The sequence below is a fragment of the Akebia trifoliata genome, chromosome 9 (assembly GCF_017979445.1).
Source record: "Akebia trifoliata isolate Shusen 1 chromosome 9, ASM1797944v1, whole genome shotgun sequence".
Lineage (NCBI taxonomy): Eukaryota > Viridiplantae > Streptophyta > Magnoliopsida > Ranunculales > Lardizabalaceae > Akebia > Akebia trifoliata.
Window position 1 is genome coordinate 14,936,767 of NC_141383.1, and position 25,552 is coordinate 14,962,318.

General features: G+C 34.5%; 1 protein-coding gene and 1 long non-coding RNA gene across 5 annotated transcripts; both read right to left on the reverse strand.

The window, feature by feature from the left end:
* Nucleotides 1-10,728: 10,728 nt before the first annotated feature.
* LOC147394369 (uncharacterized) lies at nucleotides 10,729-17,758 on the reverse strand. Of its 3 annotated transcripts, XR_015181876.1 has the most exons (8): nucleotides 17,501-17,758; nucleotides 17,147-17,199; nucleotides 16,841-17,059; nucleotides 16,567-16,739; nucleotides 16,266-16,443; nucleotides 15,849-15,941; nucleotides 11,632-11,681; nucleotides 10,729-11,460 (listed from the first exon to the last, which is right to left on the reverse strand). It is a non-coding gene; the product is annotated as an uncharacterized LOC147394369 (long non-coding RNA). The 3 variants fall into 3 exon arrangements; XR_015181877.1 differs by lacking the exons at nucleotides 10,729-11,460; nucleotides 11,632-11,681 and adding an exon at nucleotides 15,062-15,242; XR_015181875.1 differs by lacking the exons at nucleotides 10,729-11,460; nucleotides 11,632-11,681 and having other exon boundaries at nucleotides 15,302-15,941.
* Nucleotides 17,759-18,373: 615 nt separating this feature from the next.
* LOC147394370 (LEAF RUST 10 DISEASE-RESISTANCE LOCUS RECEPTOR-LIKE PROTEIN KINASE-like 2.4) lies at nucleotides 18,374-24,129 on the reverse strand. Of its 2 annotated transcripts, XM_086454351.1 has the most exons (5): nucleotides 23,419-24,129; nucleotides 21,883-21,957; nucleotides 20,665-20,733; nucleotides 19,758-19,784; nucleotides 18,374-19,617 (listed from the first exon to the last, which is right to left on the reverse strand). In XM_086454351.1, the coding sequence occupies exons 1-5, from the start codon at nucleotides 24,059-24,061 to the stop codon at nucleotides 18,560-18,562; spliced, it is 1,872 nt and encodes a 623-aa protein (XP_086310477.1). In that variant the 5' UTR covers nucleotides 24,062-24,129; the 3' UTR covers nucleotides 18,374-18,559. The 2 variants fall into 2 exon arrangements, with proteins under 2 accessions (XP_086310477.1, XP_086310478.1); XM_086454352.1 differs by lacking the exon at nucleotides 21,883-21,957 and having other exon boundaries at nucleotides 23,419-24,128.
* Nucleotides 24,130-25,552: the final 1,423 nt, after the last annotated feature.

Below are 25,552 nucleotides of genomic sequence, written 5' to 3' on the forward strand. Positions count from 1 at the left end.
TTGCTTGGATGTTCTGTTGCTGCTGCCCTTAGGTGCCCAGTCGGATACTATTGTGTGTCCACCTTAGGAACATAGTAAAGAAGAGGTGATTTATGTGTTGTTGGCAGCAACATATATTAAAAAAAAAAAAAAACAGAAGTTGATTGTATGTTGTGGCAGCAGCTTATAAAAAGATTGAAAGTTGTGGTAACAACATATAAAAAAGGTAGAGGTGTATGCGTATGTGTTGGCAGCAACATGACATTAAAAAAAGGTGTATACTGTTTTTTTAAAAAAAAAAAAGAAAAAAAAAGTGAGCTAGTCTTACTAACTTAGTAAAAAATTCTGACCTCACCACGTGGCACCCAAAAAGGTGATCCAATACTACACGCATATGGCGGATGAAATTGTAAGAATCTTTTTATAAAAAAAAATTTTGAATTAATTTTCATTTTGAATTTTGATTTTAAATTTGATTTAATAGTCCTCATTATCAAAATATTGGATCAAAGTTAAATGATGTGAATTTTATTTTCGGATCAAGAATTTTTCATCAAAATCTTTAAGGTTGTGACATTGGGTTGCCGACATAATGAACCACGTGGCCTAATGACCCTTAGTAAAATTTGAAACCTTATGAGTTGGTCACGCTAGCCTATGTTCTCAAAAGATTTGCCATGTGTTTTTCAAAAAAAAAACAAAAAATGTGTTCATCACTTCTTACCTCAATAATTACCATTCTATCCTCGAGGCAATATTCGTCAAAGTCTTGATTTTTTTTGGATCGCCCAAAGTGACCTTTGATTGGACCATAAAATTTTTTTTGGTTATTCTTGTACCCATGACTGATCGATAATTGATTTTTTTTAAGTGCTATCCTGATTAATTGATCATTGTTGTTATTTTTTATAATGTCTCGATTAATTGCCTATCTAACGGTGCCATGATCTTGATAAGGTTAATGTGCGTATCTTTAATCATGTGATTGGAATAATGTTTGTTTTGATTCATGTTTATGTGGTATCGATGTTATGATGGTATGATCAGGTCCATGGGCCCATTTGTTTGAAAAAGGCCCCGGGCACACCCCACTCTGTGTTGCACACACCACATGCACGTTTACTGTTTTATCCACTTACACGTCCCATATAGCCAACGTGGCACTAGTGAGTGGCCCGGTCTCTTCGGAGATGCGACGTCATTCATAAAAACCACAACTCCAGTCACGTACCTTAGGGTATATCAAACTGGAGGCATCAATACCGTCTGATCAGGTGATTCTGAGAGATATATTGATGCACCCAGGCTGGAGCGACCTGAGCCTTTGACCTATTGTAAACCACACAGTCACATGTCCCGATTGCCAACGTAGTACTAGTACGTGGTCGGTACCCTTGGGGGATGCCAAACCATTTATGAAAGCTACAACTCTTGACTCGTACCCATAGGTATGTAAAAGATAATCTAAGTACATCAATTGCACTTCTTGGTCAAAATCAGTGCCTAAGCGAGATCTTGCCCCGCTGTACCCTACTGTACAAGGGGGATAGACTACGTCTATTCTAGACGAGAGGTATTTAAGTGGGTCCTTGCTCAGCATCGTGCGCCACCTCTCAATTGGAGATCAAACTGGCTGTTTTTGGCTTCAGAGAAGTGAGTTGAGGTTTTAGATTATCACCTATACGGTATGTCAAACCAAGTCACCACGTATCGAGAGGTATATAGGTGTGCTTGGGCAAGGGTGGCCAGATAAAAATGCATTGCACGTAGTAAGCTTAGAGTCTAGAAACCTTCCACGTAGGTCACGACTCGAACTTATCATGGGTGTTCCCAGGTTGTTTATTGAATGAAACCTTTTGATTGATGAGTGTATGTGAATGATGTGGATGATGAGATCAGAGTGTAGGATTGTCCTCAAGAATCAAAAATGTTATTTTTAGAAATTAAAATGGTTGTACCAATCCAATAAAGAATCCATTTCTTGCAATAATTCATAATGACCCAGTCTATCTTGATCCAACCATCATAATTGCCCAGGCCATTTAGATCAAAATGGAAATCAAATTCTTTTCTAAATTCGGGTTCCAACCCATTTTAAAAGAAGAAAAATATTTTCCAGAAAAACAATATTTTCCAGAAAAAAAATATTTTCCAGAAAAAATATTTTCCAAAAGAAAAGAGAAGGAAGGAAAAATGATTTACAAAAGATATATTTTTGCATGAACCTTGGAAATTTTCTTTTTTGCATGGACTTTGAAAAATTACTAAAATGTATTTTTCTAAAAAGAAAATGATTTCCCAAAAAAAAAAAAAATTCAAATTTGTGAAAATTGTTATTCAATAAAAATATTATTTTTCAATAATTTTCAAGAGTGCAATAAAATTATTTTCCTTCTTAATAATCATTGAATGGTTAATTGTTTGATGGATTGAATTCAATAAAATCTCAGGGTTTATTTAAAATGTTATCAAGGGGGTGACACTGAAACTGGTTAAATTCACCTTCAATGAGGTTTAAGGGTTATCATTGTACCTAAGCTCAATCGTCCATCGTCTAGCTAGGCTTGTAAGTCCGATCAGTCAGAACAAACGTTAGTACCAAGTCAACAGTTAGAGATAACCTCAGAATTTCTCAATACCGTCCAGTTGTTCCTTGAAGATCATTGTGCCTCAATTCTGTTGGTTGTAGGCAATGTCTCAGTCATCAATCTTAATCAAGCCCATTGTGGTTAGTTGTCTTGAGTTTTCATGAGTTATTTGAGTTAGCTCGAGTTCAATTTTTCAATGTCATGTTTTCTTTAGATTGAGTCAACTCTTTTCTATAAGTCGAGTTCGTTTGCCAAGTCTAGAACGACGTTTATCGCCCCATTTGAATAAAGAAAATTTTTGAATACCTCGAGCGCATTAACGAATTAACTACTAATCTAGCTTCAAGGATAGATTTCATTCCTGGGCAAGAAGATAAGAGTCGGGCTCAACTTTTAATAGAGAAAGCACAGGTCATTGACCTCGGAACGGAAAATAATTCCTAAAGAGATTCAAATAGAAATCATCCTATCCTTGAAGGAACACGAGGGGATAATGAATTTACTCAAAAATTTTAAAAGACTTGTTCGCGTGATCCAATGAAGATGTGTTAGGTGCAAGCTTGGGTGTTATTCGACACGGAATAAATACTCACTCCATAAAATGAAAATACCAATGAGATCAAAGGAAACGTTACAAAATGTATCAATACTAGACTTCTCAACATGGTAGAGCTCCCAGAATAGATTACATTCTCAGACTAATGAAATGATTGAAGCGAAATTGATCTCTAATCTATGTTCAAAGTTCAAGATTTAGCATCATCTCCCTATTGTCCTCAGATTAATAGAGTGGTTGAAGCAAGCAATTAATAAGAGTCTCAAAATAGCCATTGTGAAAATGTGTCAATCGTACCAGGTTAGTCAGAGAAGCTACCATTCACACTATGGGGGTACAGAAACAGTCTTACTAGTTTAAAGAGAATTCCATATGTCTTGATGGAAAATCAATTGCTAGAAACAGACTAGGTTCGTCATTGGGTATGAAGAGTTAAACTTGATTGAAGAAAAATAACTTAGAGTTTTGTACCATGTGCAAACTTATTAGAGAATAGTCACTCGCATGAAGGTCAAAGCTCATCATTTACAAGTCAAGGATTCAACCATCAGACTTCAAAGAAAATTGAGCACCCCTTATTAAGCATAGGAGGAAATCTGAACCTAATTGAAGAAATTCATTCATCAGCAGAGAAACATTGCTTGGGAAAACTATCAGACTTTAAAGAAAATTGAACACTCCTCCTCGACTATAGGAGGAAGTCAGAACCCAATTGGAGAGATTCATTCATTAAGGAAATATTGTCTGGAAAAGCCATCAGACTTCAAGATCATGATAGAAGCGAGTTACCGGAACCAACCAACCTTGACTAAATCAAACGGTACTACATTTAAGGAGGCCATCTTTGGTCGAATCAATCCTCACATTACCCAGTTACCCAGTTCAACGTATCCTTTCTCAACCCCTTTGCAGCCTTTTCAAAAATAGAAATTATGCATTTTTTCTTTCTCAGCCCGATCACCTAACCTAGGGGAGGGAAGACCCGAACTACGTTTTGGTCTGATCCCAAAAATTTGGGGTACGTAGGCAACCTGAGAAGTTACTTCAGGCCCGACCACATCAAAATAAAAAAATAGATTCATTGACAAAGAAAAAATCTAAAAAGAAAAAATTCAAAAGAAAAGGGAATATCTTCAAAATGGGAAAGAAAATTCAAGGAAAAAGAAAATAATTTAAAAGGAAATTTCACACAGGGGCATTTGGGTTTTGAGCCTCAAAATCCCTTTCTTTTTATACCCAGTCCTAAGCTTACCCATGAAAGTCCTCCTAAGTACCGTGCGAGAAGTCAAGGAAGATAGCAAAGCATTATCAGACAGCAACTCCAGAAGTTCAGAAGGGAAGAAGAAGAAAAAAATCTGCTAAGTTGAAAACCCAAAAAGGGCGGCTTAGGCAAAAATTAAGGCAAGCTCGCAAGGTTGAAAATCTGAAAGGATGACCTTGGCAACAATCAAAGCAAGGAAAAAAGAAAAAATTGTAAGCTCGCTAGATCGAAAACCTAAAAAGGCAATCTAGGCAAAAGCTAGAGCATGCTCGCTAGATTGAAAACCTGAATAGGCAATCTAGGCAAAACTTAGAGCTATCAAAAAATAAAAGAAAATCTCCGTTGAGTTGAGAAGCTGAAAAGGTAGCCCGTGCCGAAATATCAGAAGTCCGAATGATCAAGTTTCAATATCCAGTTTGAACCAAATATAGACTCAGTGGATACAAGTATCTCCTCTATAATTGATCTGAAGAGTTTCATGTCCTTAAGCGAACTGACAGGGAGAAAGAACAAATTCTATGATAAATTTCAGAAAGAAATATTTTGTTCCAATGTTTTTGAGCCTGACTCAAAATCTTCGATATAAAAATTCAAAATTAAAAGTTAAACCTTTATTGCGCTTGCGGTAATTAAGGATTTCAAACTTTCATAACAAGGGCACTTCCTTTTTCTAAAGAGTACAGTTTCCCCCCTTACACTAGGGGCATTTATTTTCAAATTACATTCAATTATCCCCAGTGCAATGTTCCTTGTCAAACTAGGGGCATTTTTGTTCTGATGCCTAGTCAATTTCAACCCTAAAGGATAAGGTTAACTTTGAATTAAAGGTTACCCTCTTGATAGCAATTTTGAAAACTCCTCAGATTCAAAGAGAGTTAAAATGTTTATCGGACCTTCATAAAATCCAACTTTTTATTAAAAAAATAAAAAATCAAATGCGAGGTTAATCCCCCGTTTGTTCCCTCAAAGCTTAATTCATTATTCTTGCACCCTGGGCAGGTAGAATAGAACTTCCTAAAAAAGAAAAAAATTAGTTCATTACTCTTTCACTCCGAGTAGGTAAAGTAGAACTTCCCAGAAAAAAATTAGTTCATTACTCTTTCACTCCGAGTAGGTAGAGTAGAACTTCAAAAAAAAAAATTAGTTCATTACTCTTCACTCCGAGTAGGTAGAGTAGAACTTCAAAAAAAATATATATATATATATATATATAGTTCATTACTCTTTCACTCCGGGTAGGTAGAGTAGAACTTCCAAAAAAAAAATTTAGTTCATTATTCTTTCACTCCGAGTAGGTAGAGTAGAACTTTCCAAAAAAAAAAATTAGTTCATTACTCTTTCACCCTGGGCAGGTAGAGTAGGACTCCTAAAAAATTAGTTCATTACTCTTTCACTCCGAGTAGGTAGAGTAGAACTTCCCAAAAAAATTAGTTCATTACTCTTTCACCCTGGGCAGGTAGAGTAGGACTTCTAAAAAGCTTAGTTCATTACTCTTTCACTCCGAGTAGGTAGAGTAGAACTTCCAAAAAAAAAAAAAAAGATAGTTCATTACTCTTTCACTCCGGGTAGGTAGAGTAGAACTTCCCAAAAAAAAAAAATTAGTTCATTACTCTTTCACTCCGAGTAGGTAGAGTAGAACTTTCCAAAAAAAAAAAAATAGTTCATTACTCTTTCACCCTGGGCAGGTAGAGTAGGACTCCTAAAAAATTAGTTCATTACTCTTTCACTCCGAGTAGGTAGAGTAGAACTTCCCAAAAAAATTAGTTCATTACTCTTTCACCCTGGGCAGGTAGAGTAGGACTTCTAAAAAGCTTAGTTCATTACTCTTTCACTCCGAGTAGGTAGAGTAGAACTTCCAAAAAAAAAAAAAACAAAAATAGTTCATTACTCTTTCACTCCGGGTAGGTAGAGTAGAACTTCCCAAAAAAAATTTAGTGCATTACTCTTCACTCTGAGTAGGTAGAATAAGACTCTCAAAAAAATATAAATTCATTACTCTTTCACCTAGAGTAGGTAGAGTAGGACATTTAACTTTCTCCCAACTTTTGCTCAGATTTGTCTTAAATATCATTCAAATTTTCTCGAGTTTTGTTTTACTCAGATTTTACTCAATTTCACACAGTGCACACACTTGCATATTTCTTCTTTTAGTCAGGGAAAATTCTCTAAAATTCAAGAATCTGACACTGTCAGTGAGAGCTCACGCTCAAGGACCTCACAACTTTTTAATTCGAGGAGAGCTTTACCCTCAAGGATCCGAACACCCCGACGAATTGCTAAATCAGGCTGCAAAATGAACTGTCACTAGCTTTGACATTCAGATATCGCACTATCTACTAAAATAGATTTGCTATCTAGTTTGCTTCAACCCTCTGCCAAAGAAGGGCATCTGTAGACACCCCATTTTTGCATCCGCTTGATTAATCAACTCGTCAACCCGATCGTAATGATTCCCAATGATGGATGTGTATTCCATTGCTTTATTTTATTACCATATTTGTTTCAGAAATCCAGATGAGGTATTTCGAACTGACAAAACCTTAGGAACTACGCTACGTTAGGAAAATACGACTCCAGAAACATAGAAATCATCATCTTGTAGACTCAAAAAGAAGCTTCACGATAAAAAATACTAAAAATTGACCAAATTACCAAAATACCTCTAATCTCAAAACAACCCTAGAGCTTGCGTTACGCTTAGGAAAACTCTCTCAAACACATAAAACAACAAATCGAAACTAAATAAATCATTTCACCAATTTTAACAGAATTCGACAAAATTCTGAAAATGCCCCTCATAAAGTTCATGACCATTTCACACAAAAATTTTCATAAATGACACAAACTAATATTTCCATTGAGTTCCTTACGAAAAATCGATTCTAAAGCATCCTAGAACATTAAAAACTGACTTAAAACGTGAAAAGTCCTCTTCGGGGGCAAAACGATAATTTCACAATTTTCATAATTAAAATTTTCGAAATTAATAAATAAATAATTAAATAATTAAAGTGAAACATTAATGAAATTAATTTAAAAATTTTGAATCAAAGAAATCGATCAATCGGACTTTCAAGTAAAATTGTTGAGGGTTCGTGAGATATTTCTTTAAGGACCCCTCCATTTGGGGGTCCAAAGAATTAAAGATATAATAGAGGAGGGTTCTCCAAAAAATTAAAGTCAATCAAGCAAGACTAAAATCAAGGTATTAAAGTCAATCAAGTGAGACTAAAGTCAAAATTAAAGTCAATTAAACAAGACTGAAGTCAAGATCTTAAAGTCAATCAATTAAGACTAAAGTCAAAATATTAAAAGTCAATCAAATAAGACCAAAAGTGAAAATCATAATAGAGTTCTAATTAAATAATAACTCAATCTAATAGAGTTCTAACTAAAACACAATTCTACCTAAAACAATTCTAATTAAAACACAACTCTACCTAAAACAATTCTAACTAAAACACAACTCTAATTAAAAGAATTATAATCAAACACTAACTTTATCTAAATCAATCCCTAAAAAAATCTATAAATAGAGGTCCCCACACCCTATTTTCATATCAAGTCATAAACCCTAAGAGAAGTAGGTCTAAAAGCCCCCTAGCCTCCCATAAACCCTAGTTTTGGAGCCCCAACTCCTTACCTAACATCCCTCCTTCGATTTAAGCCTAAAGAACACCCAAAAACACTTCAAAATCCATCATAAACTCGAAGAGTCTAGATAAAAAAAAAGGAGATACCTTGCCTCGGAGATCCAAAATCAAATCCGGAGACAGAATGAAGCAAGGGAGTACGGTACAAGGAGCAACTTTTGTCGAATCTGAGGGAACAAAGTTTTTACTATCGGAAAGGTATAACTTTTTATTTATTATTTTTTTTTATCTAGGTTTTGTTTTAGTAATGTAACTTATTTTGAAAGTTAGTAGAGACCGGCTTTGACCGAGCGGGGTTGGTGCCTAACACCTTCCAATCCCGTAACTTGATCTCCGGACCCTTTTTTTCTTTCGTAGATTAGTATGCCTTTTTTAGAGTTAGTTTGGTTCCTAGACCTTAATAACTAGGTGGCGACTCCCAAACCTCAAGGGTCAAAAGCGGATCTGCGTACCCCGCGGATCGAAGGCGCTTTCACACGCGCACTAAGGTTTTCCGACGGGTTGGCTCCAAACTCAATGGGTTGCAGTCCCACAGTTCCTTGGGCCCAGTCTTTATCTCTCTCACACTTAAGCATTAAAGAGAGAGGGATCATAAATAAGTTGAGAACTTCCTTGTATTTACCCGATGTGGGACTAAAGAAAAAAGAGATGTTTTACAACTTTCAAAACCAATAAAGTAAAGTAAAACAAAAAAGGAAAAAAGAAAATAGTTCTTTTATGTTCTACCAAAAAAGGAAAGTACTACTTTTTACAAGAAAACATTCAAGAAGTCTTGAGTTCAAAACTTATCCTCAACAATAAATGAAATATTATATGAAAATTAAACTATGAATTTTACAAAAATCACCACCTTTACCCCTTATGTTTTCCCCAATCTTCCATGATGTTCAGATAACATATACGTACACTTAGGCTCATCAACTCATGCTTAAACAATGAAATACAATGGATCTCTCAATAGAAAAAGAAATCTGTAATTAATCTCAAGGCAGAGGTTATAGCTCCTGATGCAGCCAAACCAGTCAAGAAAGACTGCAGGTTCACAAAAAGAAATAAGATTTATAATTCTATCAAGTAAGCAACATGGATTATAGTTTGGCACAAACGGTTACCTTGAAACTACGATTTCAATCCAAGATGGTGCTATTGTATAGCCACACACTATAAAAATATGCAAATAGATTATCAAAAGTTGTAGCAAAAAAAAAATGCAAATTAGGAACACATACCAGGAACAAGCTAACATAGTAATCTTCAATCGTTAACACACTGTTCCAAGCAAAGAGGCATCCATTTCCTTGAAGCCAACATACTAACATTGTGATATACTTTCCCTAGTAATTGCAACAAAGATTTGTTGCAAGTGAAAAAGTGGATAAGAAATAAATCATGTTACTCCATTCAATTCTGTTTAAAGTATGTTTTCTATTAATTCAAGTGTGTTCGTATCCATTTTCACTAATTAATATAGTAATTAAATATGAATTAAAAAGCAAGTGAAAAAGTGGGACTCATCCATCAACTTGTCAAAAAAATATTTTAGTAGAAACAGTGTCAATTTAAAATAATATTTGTTTTTCAGAGTAGGTACATATATGCTTAAGCTTCATGTAATAGTAAATGTAAACATGAAAGTTAAATAACAGCTATAAAATGTTAGTGCACAACCTCACCCCTAATATAAGTGCCACCTTGTTGTCATGGTGTGTAAAACCTCCTTTACACATAAACCTTGGAGAGAAAAAAATTCACCAATAATGTCCTCATGAAAACCACCAGTGATTACAGTTGCACTTAGAAAATGAAACAATGCAGTATTATCACACTAGCTTCATAAACTGGTGAACTTTTACCATCACTGCGTTTCTGTTTTTATTTTATTTTTAGAGGTAAGCTGGGCTTGGACCCACGACCTCAAAGTCTATTACTATTGCAATACGAGACGATGAATATAAACACCATAACAAACAAGCCTATATCAGGGAATTAATAGGAGGATTGCAACTGCGGCATCAACTAATACAAATGGCTCCGAGCATATCCAAATTATGTGATATTCTTTTGTTGCTCATTAGTTCCTCTATTCGTTTCTGTATGGTCATCTATTGGTTCAAGTGTGTTCACATAGGCTCTCACCTTGTCAATCCATGTTTTCTTGGTTTTCCTCTTTTTCAGACCTTCCACTTGCACATCATTCCTATTAATTGAATCTGTAATCTATCTTTGTTGCACATGATCGAACCATCTCATTTCACCTGGATTAGTTCATCACCTATTAGGGCTACTGCTTACATTTTCCCGAATGCTTTCATTGCTAGTTGTCTTTCCTACTATTTCAATCATCAATTTTCTCGTCCTCTCATCTCTACTAGTAAAAGGAGTTTATGAATGGAAAACCCAATATTTGATATGGAAAAAATGGAATTCACGTTGCCGACCCCAATATTTGACGTAAGGTATATGATGATGATTATGATGTTCTCTTTTCCTTTAATTTTGAATTTCTAACATAACTTGTACCGTCCCCGACACTTCAATAACAAATCAAGAGATAATAAACATGGTTTAAAATCTCTAATTTATTAGTAAGCTTATACAACAACGCACCTTGAATGAGACAGAACGACACACTAGAGGAAAAACAGTACATGTTGATACTTGGTAAGCTGATACAACAAGATGTCTTGAACAAGACAGCTGAATGACACACTGAAGGAATAGCGATACACTTTGATATGCAAAGAAACACAATACATCGCTCTAAACTATTTGTAATGCTTAGTGAAACTGAAATACAACATACTTGTACGTTTCATATAATAAACGAAGGCAACATGGTCTAGATCCTAAGCTGGTACGGTTGAAACAAGCAACTGCAACAGTTAGCACGTTTCATATTATAAACGAAGGCAACATGGTCCATAATGCACTAGAAATAAACTGGATAACCTTTTTCAGAAATTTATTTATTTATGGAAATCATAACAAACACCATCGGCAGTTGAGAACTCAGATAGGAGACAGTATCTCCTGCTAAATGTTGAAGATGTACCCACATTCCCACATATCCAAATTAGTAAATTGGAAACAAACCAATTTGTAGAAACTCCAGAACCATGAAAAGACATTTAAAATTCACTGATTTAAAACCTATATCAGCATAAACAGAACAAGGTTCCAAGGGGTATGTCTAAAAACTTAAGGTACTAGGACATCAAAATACTATATATCACAAGTTGTTCAGCAGAATGAAAAGAAATTAGGCACTTACGTTCCCTTGTCAATGTTGAGCTTCTTGTAAAAGTTAACCACGAACATGCCAACAAGTCGCCCATTGGTTGATCCTATCATTATTCCAGGCACAAATTGACCAGTTGGAACAGCCGTTCCAAATGTCACCATTGCCTAAGTGTAAAACATAACCTGGAAACATAAAAAAATTAAAAGAGAGATCAATTGTGCAAGAAAGAAGTAATACAAGGGTTAAATCATCCAACAATGGACATGAAGATCCATATCCCAACTATTTGGGGTTGGCTATTGATTAGAAATTCTAGATTGAAATTTCATGGTAGCAAAATCCTAAAAACCTACCTGTTGTTGCGGAAGCTCAACTTAGTCAATCCCGTCTCGATATTAAGAACCTAGAAAAAGAAATATATGGTTTAGGGATCAATTGCTACACCGTAAAATTGAATCAACACTATAGAACTAGGGTTTTGATTTAAATCGAACCAAAAAAATAAAACCAAAACTATACTCTCGAACCTGATTAAAGTTTCGATATCAGATCGAAAACTTAGAACCAAAGTTGCTGAAGATTATATAGAGAGAGACTGAGAGTTCAATTTGAAGAAATAGCAAATAAGAAAACCAAAATCATTGAGTGAGATCAAGAGCTCAAACCCTAGAACAGTTCAAGTGCGGGAAAAAACAAACAAACCTGATGAAGAGCGCTATGGATCCAACTTGAATAGATCGATTCGAGAGAGAACACGAGTTTGTTTATGTAAAGAGAAATGAATACAAAGGAATCTGATAATCAAACCTGATCGAAGAGAGAGAGAGAGAGCATGCTTTAAGGAGAGATGAATACAGACGAATCCAATAATCAAACCTGATCGAAGAGAGAGAGAGAGAGCGCAATTCGTTTTTCTTTCTTAGATGGGGAAGAAAGGAATTTTTTTAGAGAGTGGCTATTGGCACCCCAACTTTTACTTATAGTAGTAGAAACGACGTTTAAACGATTGCTAAAAATTGTCGCAATTAACGACAGCCTTTAGCAGTCGTTTTTCACGCAATTGTGGCGTCACGAAAAATGCAATATGACGTAGTGTGCATTTGGTGCTAAAGAAGTTTGAGTGTTGAGATAAGGAAGTTTCTATAAAGTATGTATCAAAGATATGATTAGTACTCAATTTCCTTGTATTATATTAATCAAATGAATACATTGGTGTTTAAGTTTTGGTTCCAAACTATTTAGATTCATGTTTCTATTCTGTCTTCTAATTTATCTTCTTCCTCATGTTCTTGTTTTCTTTAAGATTTTCAATTTCTGGAAAATCTTGGTGCAATTTAGTTTATTATTGCTAATCTCTTCTTTCTGAATGCAGCAAAAAATGGAGCCTGCATTAATCTTGTTGAGGATGTTAGGAATGCCTTTGAGGGAAGCCCTTTGGTGAAGATTGACTGCCAAGGGATGTATGCAAGTGACTATAAAAAGATAGGTGCGAAGCTCAAGGTTTGTATACTCTATTCTGATATTCCAACTCTTTGTACACTTGTGACACTACCTTGTCTTAGCTTTCAAAGTTACTCCTGGTGGTATGTGATACCCTCGTTGGCATCTGAGACGAGATAAAATGATATTGGATGAAGAATAGTTAAATTCATGTGCAGCTATTAGGATCTGGTTTATGAACTGTTTATTTTTTTGCCGTCCACCAACAGGTATTGGTTCCTTGTGTTCTACTGCCTTTTGATGAGGAGCAGATACTGATGTGGAGAGGCAAAGATTGGAAATCCAGGTACCCCAAAGCCAGACATTCACCCCTCCAACTATGGCACTGCATGTGCTTTGAATGGTTTATGTAAGCACTAGAAATTGGAATGACAGATTATAGTGTACTAATTTGCATCGAAACTTAGTGTTATCTACGCCACTTCATTATCTCTAACTAAGAATGATATTAACCAAAGAAATGGTAAAGCCAACTTAAGATCACAATTAGATTGATCTAAAACAATTAGATTGTTAGCCTAAAACAATCATCAACCTTAAGCCGAGTTCTACCAAAATGATCTCGAGCAAAAAAAATAATAATTAATGAATGGAGAAATCAATTAGATGATCCTAGCCATTTGTTTGATTACGTCTTTTGGCCTCGAATTTACTCTATAGATCAGATTAGGACTTCCTATTTAGTAAATTTTCAGCCTAGGAGATCGTCCAGGACCCAGGTGTAACACATAATAGTGTGACCTCTTGGCATTAATTCCAGACCTGACACTGTTTTTGGGCTTTTTTTCCAAGCAAATCGGATAGCGGAATTCAAAGACCAGTTTTAGAGATGGAAGAGGTATCTACCCCTAGACTCGTGTCATTATGGAAGCTTGCAATTGAATCAAGCAAGGCATTACTAGTGGATGGTGTCGAGCTTGGGCTAGATACTCTTCTAAATAAGGTTGAGGCATTTGAGGGCATTTCACAGGCCATGGAACACTCCTACCCTGAATTGATTTTGTCAAGTGAGGATGATGTCAATAGCTCAATTACAGACAATTGATTTTGTCAAGTGAGGATGATGTCAATAGCTCAATTACAGACGTTGATTATAATGAAGATAAAGACAATGTGGGTGATTCATTTGAAGAGGCAGAGACGTCATTTCCTTGGGGATCATTGCCAGTGGATTTAATCATTGAGGGGCTCACTTATGAATGAGATGCAGAAATATTTCTCATGTATGACGAATCCTATTGGCCCATCTCACCTTAACAAATTGAAAGTTGAGGATTCAAAGCACACAGAAGGGAGGGCTGTGTGAATATTGGCACATGAGGTCATTTGAAAATGTAAAACAGTAGGAAATGTAATCCAAAATAATTCATATTATACATTCTTGTTATTTTATGTTCATGTTTGCTTACCAATATCCTCTCCAATAGGGAAATAAGGAAATGGGAAAAAGAGTTTCTGCTCTTGAAATAATTAAGGGAAAATTACTTAAAGGACCCTTGCAGAGGGACTTCTTTCTAAATAGTCCCTAACTTTTCAACGGTTGCTTGGCAGGACAAATAATAAACTTTTTCCTTTTAAATGGTCCCTGGACCTCATCTCCCACATTTCCCACGATTGAATGCTCTAATTGTTCGAGCTCATCATTTTCATCCAAAAATTGGATTTTTGACATTTCAATCGAGTTTCAGAGATTTTATTATGTTGGAAAGGATTTAAGAAAGAAGAAAAAATCATTTTCAAGGGTTTTTTCAAACATTTTGAAGATGTATGTAAAAAATTAGGATTTGTTTTTTAGTTTTTGGATGAGAATCGATCAATAATGATTTTTTGGGGTTGAAATCATTTAAACAAGTTGTTATCTCAAGTTTTTAGTCAATCTTTTTATGTATTTTAGTCGACATAACTTGAAAATTGAAAATGAGTAGGGTTTACCAATGTCTAATTCACCACTTGTTATTTAGAAAAAATGGTTAACTTGACAGTAATTAAAAAAGTGGAGTTCGACAGTAAAAAATGTGAACTCGACTCTGAATTAAAAAATGTCAAGTTCGACAGTAAAAATTATGAACTCGATAGTACGAGAGACCATTAAGAAAGAAAAAGTTGACTAAATGTCTTGTCAAGCTAATGCGCAAAACTTAAGGACTATTTAGAAAAAAAAACCTTTCTGCAAGAGTCATTTAAATAATTTTTCCGATAATTAATCATATCATTAGTAGGTTCAATATGACGAGAGACACTCAAAACGTAGGGACTATTTAGAAAGAAATCCTTCCGCAAGGGTCATGTAAGTAGTTTTCCCAATAATTAATTAAATCATTAGTAGGTTCAATACAAACATAGACACATTGTATAATAGCAGAAACAAATAAATTCTCTTGGCTCCACATCAATTAATATAGATTACATTGGTACAAGCCTTTTTGTAAAGAGGCTTCTCATCATTTTTTGACTCCATTTTTTGCTGCATTCAGAAAGAAGAGATTAGCAATAATAAAGTTGGATACTTTATCCCATTATTTTATCTCATTATGTAAGGTTCGATACTTGGATGTTGGTATTTACTATTCATTTGCATGGGATGTTGTATCTAGTTCAGTTCAGGGAAATAAGGATTTTTTTCACCAAACAAGATGTAATATTGATTTAAGAACACAGTACATTACTTTAGGAGCATTTCACCTTCTAATTATAAACGATGAAATAAATAAATTAATTAAGACAATCCAAATGATCCTCCAAAAAGAGTCTTTGCACTTGTCCTGAATTGCGAACCCTCTGGAGCAGTATACAACAAAGCCTTATCCCAAAAATTCAGGGTTCAATATATTATATGAAAGAATGGAAAACTTTGACATCGTTGGAAAAACTTAACCACCGAAATAAACCAAAATTTAGATGATCCAGGAATAATATCTTCTTCCAGTAATTAAATTTAAAAAACAAAAAACAAAAACCACTACTGGTTCTAATAGATTTACTCCACGAAATATAAGTTTGAAAGAATGCAAATTTTTTCTTTCTTTCTAAAATCGATGAAAAGTATGGTGGATTATTTATGGTAAAATACCTTGGCTTTTGGGACAGTTTTCACTTCAAAGTTGCTCTTCCACATATGAAGCATTTGGTTATGGACAATTGTAGATCGGATCTCGTACCCCAGCTGAACAAAGTTTTAGGAACAAAAAAATTGTGCATTAATACGACTTTCATCCCTCATAACTGAAGATTACCAAATAACTAGAAAACTGAAGTTTTTATTGTATTTTATTTGATAAATATAAAATTATATTAATAAAAAAAAGCAGGTTGAGGTAACCAGCGAAAGGCAATACAAGAACCAAACACCAACTAAATACCCGTACACACCTTATCCCATCTAACCATAAAATCGTCAAACAAAACCCCTCTAAACTCCTCAAAAACTTTACAACAACAAAAAAAAAAAAGCCAACCCATAATAGAAATAATAAGAGATGAGGTATACCTTGAATTGGGCAATTTTATGAAAAAAACAGAACGCACTTCCTTGACGATTAGTAATTAAAGCTACTACTTCCAGCAGGATCCAGATAGGGTTTCTTTTCTGATTCCATTGAAGCAACACCAGAATTACTAGAACTTCTATCGGACCATGAATTTTCTCCACCAGTGGAGCAACAATTCTGTCGTGGTATAAAAAGAGGATATTCATGATCAACATAGGTTTTGGTAAGAAACCTTCTATGAGAATATAATTACCGAATCCGAACTTTGTTACTATGATTTTAAGAAAGAATTAAATTTACCTTCCGGAGAGGAAACAAGGCCAAAAGCCCAACAAAGCTTGTAACAACAAGAAAGCCAATCATCCAACCAATCTCAGGTTCTTTGTAGCTCCTTGAAGTGTTCCCCTCTGTACCAACTCCTGCTTGTTCATATGTCCTCTAATTCAATTCCAACAAATAAGACCCAAATCCTCCTACAATCATATAATTAAAAGTTAAAAGAACCAACTAGACTATAAAAATGGAAAAAAAATATTTAATTTCTGCAAAATGTACTAGAATTAGATCCTCCAACCTCCAACAGCAACACTATAACATGTGACAGCACACGTCTGAATTACACTGTTCTCCTGCTTAGTAAATGGAGCTGAGACAATGCCAGCCTTATGAAGCAACTTTGTTCATGACCGAATGAATACAAATGCAAGAAGTGCTGCAGAGACATTAAGATTGGGAATGAGCCCGATTGTAAGGTTAAGCTTCATTGATTTCTGAATTCCCAACCCTTTTAAACCTGAATGTTGAACACAAAATATCTATCAAAAACTTATTTTTGTATAATTATACAAACAGACAAGCAGAAATATGGATCAACTATTACACTTTATAAGGTTTCCTCCCACTAGCAGCCTTAAAACTGGAATAGATCCATCACTGCAAATCATAAAAAGAAAATGTGTTTAATATAAATTTCTGTAAAAATGGATGTAGTAATCTCATAATTTCAAATATATTTCTACTAAGGTTTTGTACGATACAATCAGATGTAGAGACAGATTCACCTTCATATTGAATATTGGGTGCTTTATATTTATCACAATTATATGTCTAAGTTTGGTGATGATTCTAATAAAAAATGAAACCCTAAATAATTACAGATTTTTCCACTTCAAATCAAAGAGTGCTTGCAATCTATAAAATGGAAACCAAATTGGAAAAAAATCTCTTTCCATACAAGCAAACTCGATAGCTATATTAGCCCTATTTTGTCTTCGTCGAGCTCTTATAACTTCGTCTACTACAGTCTACAGTTGAGAGGGGAGGGGGTGCGATAGAGAGAGTTGCAGCGAGAGAGAGAGGGAGTTGCAGCGAGAGAGAGAGAGAGGGTCAAGTTGCAACAAGAGAGAGGGAATTGCAGCGAGAGAGAGAGAGAGAGAGAGAGAGAAAGAGAGAGAGAGAGAGGGACATTTTAGCAAACGAGAGAGAGGGTCGAGCAGGGAGAAGGAAAAGAGAGAACAGAACTCTCTGTTCTTTTGGATAATATTAGTGAGGGAGGTAGTACTAAATATGAAAAAAAGTAAAGGACTGCGTTGTAATTTGTGTGATAATTTTTAACTTAACGTAAAATAGATCTTGACCGTCGATCTGCATCTTATCCAACGGCCCCAAGATGTTTGTTAAAATATCTGTTATTTCAGCTGAAGCCGAATGGCTCCCACAAGAGATCGATATTGAGAAACATACAATTACAATCGATTATGTGTTTATGAAAATATATATGTGAATGAAGAGAGAGAGAGAGAGAACAAGAAGCTCAAATTATTCAAATTATAGAGTTCAATGGGTCAAAATATCGATCTCTTAGACCATCTATAATGTTGGGAGCAATCTATAATTCTTGGGAAGGGAATGGCACTGTAATGTGCCATTTTTTTTCTATTATCTTTCATAGAAATGCTTTGATGTGGTCCCGTAAGTTCACCCAACCAAAAGGCTCCATTGTCAACTTCAGTTAGCTCGTTGGCTTATACCATGGTTTCTAATTGGAAGCAACATTGTGATTTCGACAAATTGTTCTGATCCCTAAAATAAGAAACTAGAGAGAGAATAAAAGGCTTCACGAGAAGATTTTATAGTAGTTGATTTGAATTACAAAAACAAGCATTGGCAATTCCCCACCACCCAAAAAAAGAAAAAAAAAAAAAAAAGAGTGATAAACTGACTGTCACAAGAAAGAAATGTTGAGATACATTATAGAATAACGATTTTATATCGGAAGCAGGAGTGGAATTTGCTATGCTTCAAGGTTTTCTTGCAACATCTTCAATACTTCTTTCATTTCGGGACGAGCAGAACGATTTGTTCTTATGCACCGAAAACCAACTTCACTCATCTTTCTTACAATTTTTTCATCTTCTTCAGTTAGAGCTTGAGGCAATCCTTGATTGGCAGGTTGATCGAGACGCTTCTTGATCCAGGTTGATATGTATGCTTCATTAGCGTCCGGTTCTAAGTCAAGGTTCGTTTTTCCTGCGACCATTTCAAGTAGCATCATTCCATAGCTATATACATCCGATTTAGGAGAGACACATTTTTCCGTTGGATCTTGCAATTCTGGTGCAATATACCCTTCAGTTCCTTTAGTACATTCTATTGATACCGTATTTATCTTTCCAAAGCATTGTTTCGAGAGCCCAAAATCAGATATTTTTGGACGGAATTCTTCATCCAAGAGAATGTTTTGAGGTTTAATGTCTAAATGAAGAATCTGATTACCACAACCATTATGCAAGTATTCTAATCCCCGAGCAATGCCGACTGCAATCTCATGTAGTTTCATCCATCCGAATGGAGAATATTCCTCTGATGGTTTCTTACGATCAAATATGTACTTTTCAAGAGATCCTTTGGGCATGTACTCATAGATTAGAACACTATGTGACTTTTCATTACAGTAACCTCGCAGCCTGACAATATTATCATGAGAAGTCCTACAAATGGTATCAAACTCATTTTTAAAATCTCCTTTCTTTCCTTTCAACACCTTCACAGCGACCATATGATCATCTATTTTTCCTTTGTACACGTCACCATAACCTCCTTCGCCCAATTTTTCATCCAAGCCGTTGGTCATTTTCTTGATTTTTGAATATTTGTAACTTTTTGGAGCCAAACCCTCTGAACCCATCTCTATATTTTGAGCATTCTTTGTTTTCTTCTTCCCGAATTTCAATTTAACTAAAGAACATTCCCTTCTCAAGCAACATAATATAACTACGATTGTAGCTATAACCACGAAAACTAATACCACTGCAGTTGTAGCTATAACAACGGTTGCATTCTTCGATGGAACTGTAGGCAAAGAAAGGAGCACAAAAACCAGATAATTTTTACTTCGGGTGTTTAATATGTTGTTATTCAAGTAAAAGATAATAAGAAAATTAGGTGAAAGAGAAAAAGACATAAAAGAAACGACTTTAACTGTATGTTACCTTTGGAGACCTTCTTTTGTACATCCCCTGATGAAAGGCAATTAAGACATATAGTTAGTTAAAGCAAGAAACTAATTATATCAGCCCGAAGCAATTTTCCACCCTGGGCTGAAAACTATTTTCCTGCCCCACCCCAGAGAAGATGATTTTCCTACCTAAAAATAATTTCTCACAATTATAACTACCCAAAACTAAAAGCCAACTCTCTTTTTAACATTTTCCTAGGAACAAAAAGAGTAGAATTCATCTTTCCAAAGAATTCAATTTTCCCATGATGATTTTCCTTAGGATTTCATATTCCCTTCCCTTGAGAGAGTGAAATTAAGTGCACAAAATCTTTGCTAACATCTAATAATTCAGATGTTTACATTTTCCACAATTTTGATTTTTCAAAAATACAAAAGGTATTTATTATTTTATATTTTAGAACAAAAGAGTGAGGCCAGCCTGATTACCTAGAAAGATTTCAAATCTTATTAAGGGTTGTAGGGCCCATATTGACTGCCAAGTTGGCTAAATAACACCATAGGCCACTAGTGTTCACCGAGTAGATTAACTTAAAAAATTGATGGCACCGGATTGAAACACCAAATTTAAAACTAAAATCCAACAGTGTGAAAAATAAGTTTTTTTCTTAAATTCTTTTAAAAAAAATTCGATCTACATCCAGTGGCATCCGATCATGTTATTGGATGCCACAAGGAGGTGCAGTCGATAATCTTTCTTGACTAACTTATGAAAGCTTTTTTTTTGTAGCTCTTTTTTTTTTTTAATATATAATAATGTTTATTGCTTTTTTAATTTGGTGGGCTTCGCATGGTTTGAAATCTTGTCTTGTTCAGGAATGAGACAAGATTTCAAACCATGGGGCTATCCTTACCCCAAAAGCTTTAGTGGATTTTCGTACCTGTTTGATTGTTCATAACAGTAGGAGGGATTGCTGGTGCTTCCTGTGCAGGGGGAGTTAACACATTCCCTACAAGACAATTGAAACATGATTAATTATTTAATTATTATTTAAAGAAAAAAAATAAAAATGAAGGAGCTGTGACAGAAGTGTCTTCTTATTATTTAATTTTTTTTTTATGTAATAGTATTTTATTTTATTTCTTTTGCGAGGGCTTAGCATGGTTTTCCCATTTGGGAGTAGATCCTCTATGGCCCGCATTCTCTATAGCTCTTTCAAATAGCTCTTTCAAATGGTTGAGAAGTGCACCACATCATCAAGTTGGTTACATCTGGCCATTTAAATTTAGAAGTTTATTGATTGGGCCAAGTTTTACTGCCTCAAACAAAATCTTTGAAATATTGTCCAAGATCTTATTTGTCTTGCGTGATGGTGTGAAGCCTTAGACCTTAAGAAGCAGTGCTCATCCTAGGACTGCAACGTGGGTGGGTTGAAGGGTAAACCCAGGCTCAACCCAAGTAGTAGACCCCTCAACCCGACTATCGAGCCTAAGTTCACTAACCCAATCTTAACCCGACTATCGAGCCTAAGTTCACTAACCCAATCTTAACCCGACTTTGATTTACTAAAATCAGGTTGAGTTCGGGTTACCCCGAGTTGGATAATTTTGGGTGGTTTGGTCAGATAGGACTTGTTGAATGACCCCAATTTCATTTTGATTAAAAAATAACTTTTATATTTAAAAAATAAATGTAACATCAAAAACAAAACTACAAGTAAATAAAATCACATAGTATATTTAGACAAACTATACTAAACCAAAGTTCACATTGATATTGATTAATTGTCCACAACTTATAATAATAAGATGGGATAAAAAAGCTAAATAAAAAATTTATAAGTAATATAAAAATATTTATATAGTAGTACATAGATGTTGAGTCAGGTTCCTCGTGCCCTCAACCCGAGCTCAACCTGAATTGAAATCGGATTGAGATATTCTAACTTAGACTCAACTCATCTTCTACATAACTCAGCCCAAGCTCGCCCATCAATTGGGATTGAGTTTGGGCCAGCCTACCCAAGTTGCAGTCCTAATTCATCCGTCTCAATTGTGAATGATACCTAGATGACTTGGGAGAGTCATCTTGAACACAAAGGAGATTTAAAACCATGGTGCTTAGATCATTACCCCAAAAGTTTAGTGGATTTTAGTACCTGTTTGATTGTTCATAGGAGTAGAAGGGATTGGTGCCGGTGGTGCTTCCTGTGTAGGAGGAGAACTTACATCCCCTACAAGACAATTGAAACATGATGTTTGTTCAAGCATGAATAATTATAGGGTTGGGATTTGTAAACTCATTAAAATGAACTCATATGTTCACACACAATCCCAATCATGATAATTCTAAATCCAATTGTTAGCATTATTGTTCGAGATTTATGTTATACTCCAGGGATACTTCTTTTATCCCGAACCTTGGATTTCACATGAATACTGTCAGGGTTGTGAGTGAACATATGAGTTTTCTTTCCATGAGTCTACCTATCTTGACCCATAATTATATCAATGAAACTAATTGAATATGCTCACACAAAAGATTGTACGATGAATTGCAATTCAATATTTGGAAAGATTACATTAAGAGAAAAGTTCAAGTATAGGTCAATGTAATTGTTTGAAATTTAGTATCAAAAGTCCATCAAGGGATGCAATTAGGGTATGTACTTCTACTTAGAAATTGGGCAGGAGAGTAGTATTTCTTGGAAAATGTTCAATTGCACATGTTCCCTCTAATCATTTTTGGACTTAAAGAGATTTTCCACTCTCAATCATAGTTGTAGAACTTGGTTTCGTGTCTCGTCTCATCTAGACTCAATATCATCCTGTCAAACGAGTTTTTCGATATGTTTTAGACGTCTCATTCAAATAATCAAAAAATTAAACATGAGATATTAAATCTCAGTCAAAAAAGTGACTAATTAAAATCATGCCCTCAACTCGTGACAAAATATTTTTTCCTACCTCCAATGATATTCTCTCGGGAGGATCCCACCACCAAAGGTAAAGGCTAACTCGTATTTTAACATTTCCCCAGGTCCAATCAAATGGCTTAATTTATCTTTCCATGGAATTCAATCATGCTTTTGGATTCCACAAGGGGTGTGATCAATAAACTTTATGTTAGAAAAGTATCTTTTTATTATTTTATTATTTTTATGTAATAGTATTTTATTACTTTTTCTTGGGTGAGCATAAAATGGTTCCTAATGTCGGTTGAATGGTATCATTCGTTGACGAGACCGAATTGTCTTAGACGAGTCAACTCATCTTAAACAATATAATTTTAATTCGGATTACAATTATTTATATAAAATAATTATAAGTTGTTTATGAGATTAGAAGATGTTTTGCTATAAAATCATATTTTATTTAGAAACTAAAAATATAAATATTAGAAAAATAAATTATTTTAAGAACAATATATAAAATCCCAGTTGACTCAGATGAGATTTTCAAAATCTCATCCAAAAGCATCTCTCGTTTATCTCACGAGATATGTCACAGTTGAGACGCCATGTCTACTTGTCACGTTCATGATGGATGGATGGATGGATGGATGGATGACTGGAGCCTTGAAACCATGGTTGGTACATAGATTAGTGAGAAATACCAAGATGACTTGGGGAGAGTCATCTCGGTTTCTAACAAGATCATTTGAAACCATGGGGATGGGGGGCTTAGATTTATACCTGATCCATTGTTCATGGGAGTAGGAGGAGGGATTGCTGGTGGTGGTGGTGGATCGTTAACCACATAATGTACATCGAACCCCTTCTTCAAAACTTGGCCGAGTGTAGAAAATCTATCATTGACAGCTGATCGTAGAACCGAAACTACGCTTGTATCACATGGAAGGTTTTGGGGCATAGGATCCAAAAAAGCGTAAACAGCACCCCTATTATTTTCCTCACAACTGTAACGGAATCCATTAATCAAAGAAGAGCAATTGTAGAACATGTTGAGGTTCTCATCATTGACAGTATAATTGAAGTGAGTGAAATCGAGATTGTCGGCACCAAATCTTGAAGGACAATTACCAAATAAGAAATCCATTCGGACGATTCTCATAGTTTTAGCCGTTTGATATATACTTAGGACCTGATATGTTTCCGACATGATGTTAATCTGAGTGATATTATCTTGGCATGTGAGTTCGAAACTGGGGTGGCCACAATAATCAGGTCGGAAATTTCCCCAGAAGGGATAAGTGATGCCTACGATGTCTCCACAATCGAATGAAAGACTGCAGTCATTGGCACATAAAGATGTTGGAAGATGGATGAAGAAGAAGAAGAAAACGAGATGAGTTAAAAAGTGAATATTTAGCTTCATTTTGAAATTAACTCAGAGAAGAGAAGAGAAGAGAAGGATGAGAGAGTGAAAAAGAAAGAGTGAGTGAGTGAGTGTGATATGGAAAGAGCAGAGAGAGAGAGAGGTCCTCTTATTAGCATAATAGACGCGCTGAGTTGTATTTTCTTGGAACGTTCAAAGAATAAAGGAGTTCATTCAAACGCGACGCGGCTTGACTTAGAAGGAAAAGAAAATATAGAATTCTCCTATTGCTGCACCAAAGTTTACTTAGAACACCACAATTCATATCACCAAGTCACCAACCAAAGAGTTAACACATATCTTGGGGTAGTACTCTGGGAAAAAGTTGGTGTAGAAGTAGAATCTATTGTAAAAGGGGATGGGCCTTATTTTGGTGAATATATGAGACACCTGTCTATTTTGAAGCTCATGACATGCTTCCTTTCATCTTGGTGTGTTTGATTGCAGAGAAAATATTAGTTGCCAAAGCAAATCCTTTTATATTATTTGGGCATGTCATGGAAAATTATTCTTGCTATTTGAATTGTATAAATAAATAAATATATATATATATATATATATATATATATATATATATATATATATTATTTTAATTTGATTTTTGTAATAATTATAAAATCATTATTTCAAGAAAGATTTGAATTATTACACTCCAATTTCTTAAATTATTAGAGAACAACTATTGATAATTGGCACCTTAAATTTTAATTATCCCACTGAAATTTCTTAAATTATTTATCACACCCCAATTAAAAAATTAAAACACATTCTTCAAATAGTACAAAGGTTTGGCTCAAATTATAATCTCAACATTATAACACTCATTCAAATAATTTTTGTAGTTGTTTACAAAAATGATTATGTTCATATAAAATCCTAAACAAAAAATAAAATAGATCAAATTTAACAAATAATGAGATAGCCTTTTTTTGACACCCCAACTTTTACTTATTATTTTCTTTTTTATCTGGGGTGTAATCAATTAAATTTGGGGTGCCGATAACAATTCTCTAACTTTATTTACAAAACAAATATTGATACAATTTAAAATTAATTATTCAATAAGAAATTTATATATAAAAAAAAGGGATTGATTTAGATAATTTTAAATAAAATTATAATTTTGTTTTTTGCTCTTTTCTATTTTGTTTAACTTTATTTATAAAATAAATATTGATTCTGTTTGATTTGTCGTGTGTTAGCTAATTGTTTTTCAAGAGGTGGAGGGTAAGAAAATGATTTGCCGTTGATGAAAGAAAATTGAGAGTGTTGGCAAATCATTTTCCACACAAATTTAAATTTTTTAATGCGCCAAACATTGGAAAATTATACTTTTTCACAATTAGATAATTTAAAATAAAATAATGAATTTGTTTTTTGTGTTTTTCTATTTTGTTTAAATTTATTTATAAAATAAATATTGATTCTGTTTGATTTGTCGTGTGCTAGTTAATCGATTTTCAAGAGGTGGAGGGTAAGAAAATGATTTGT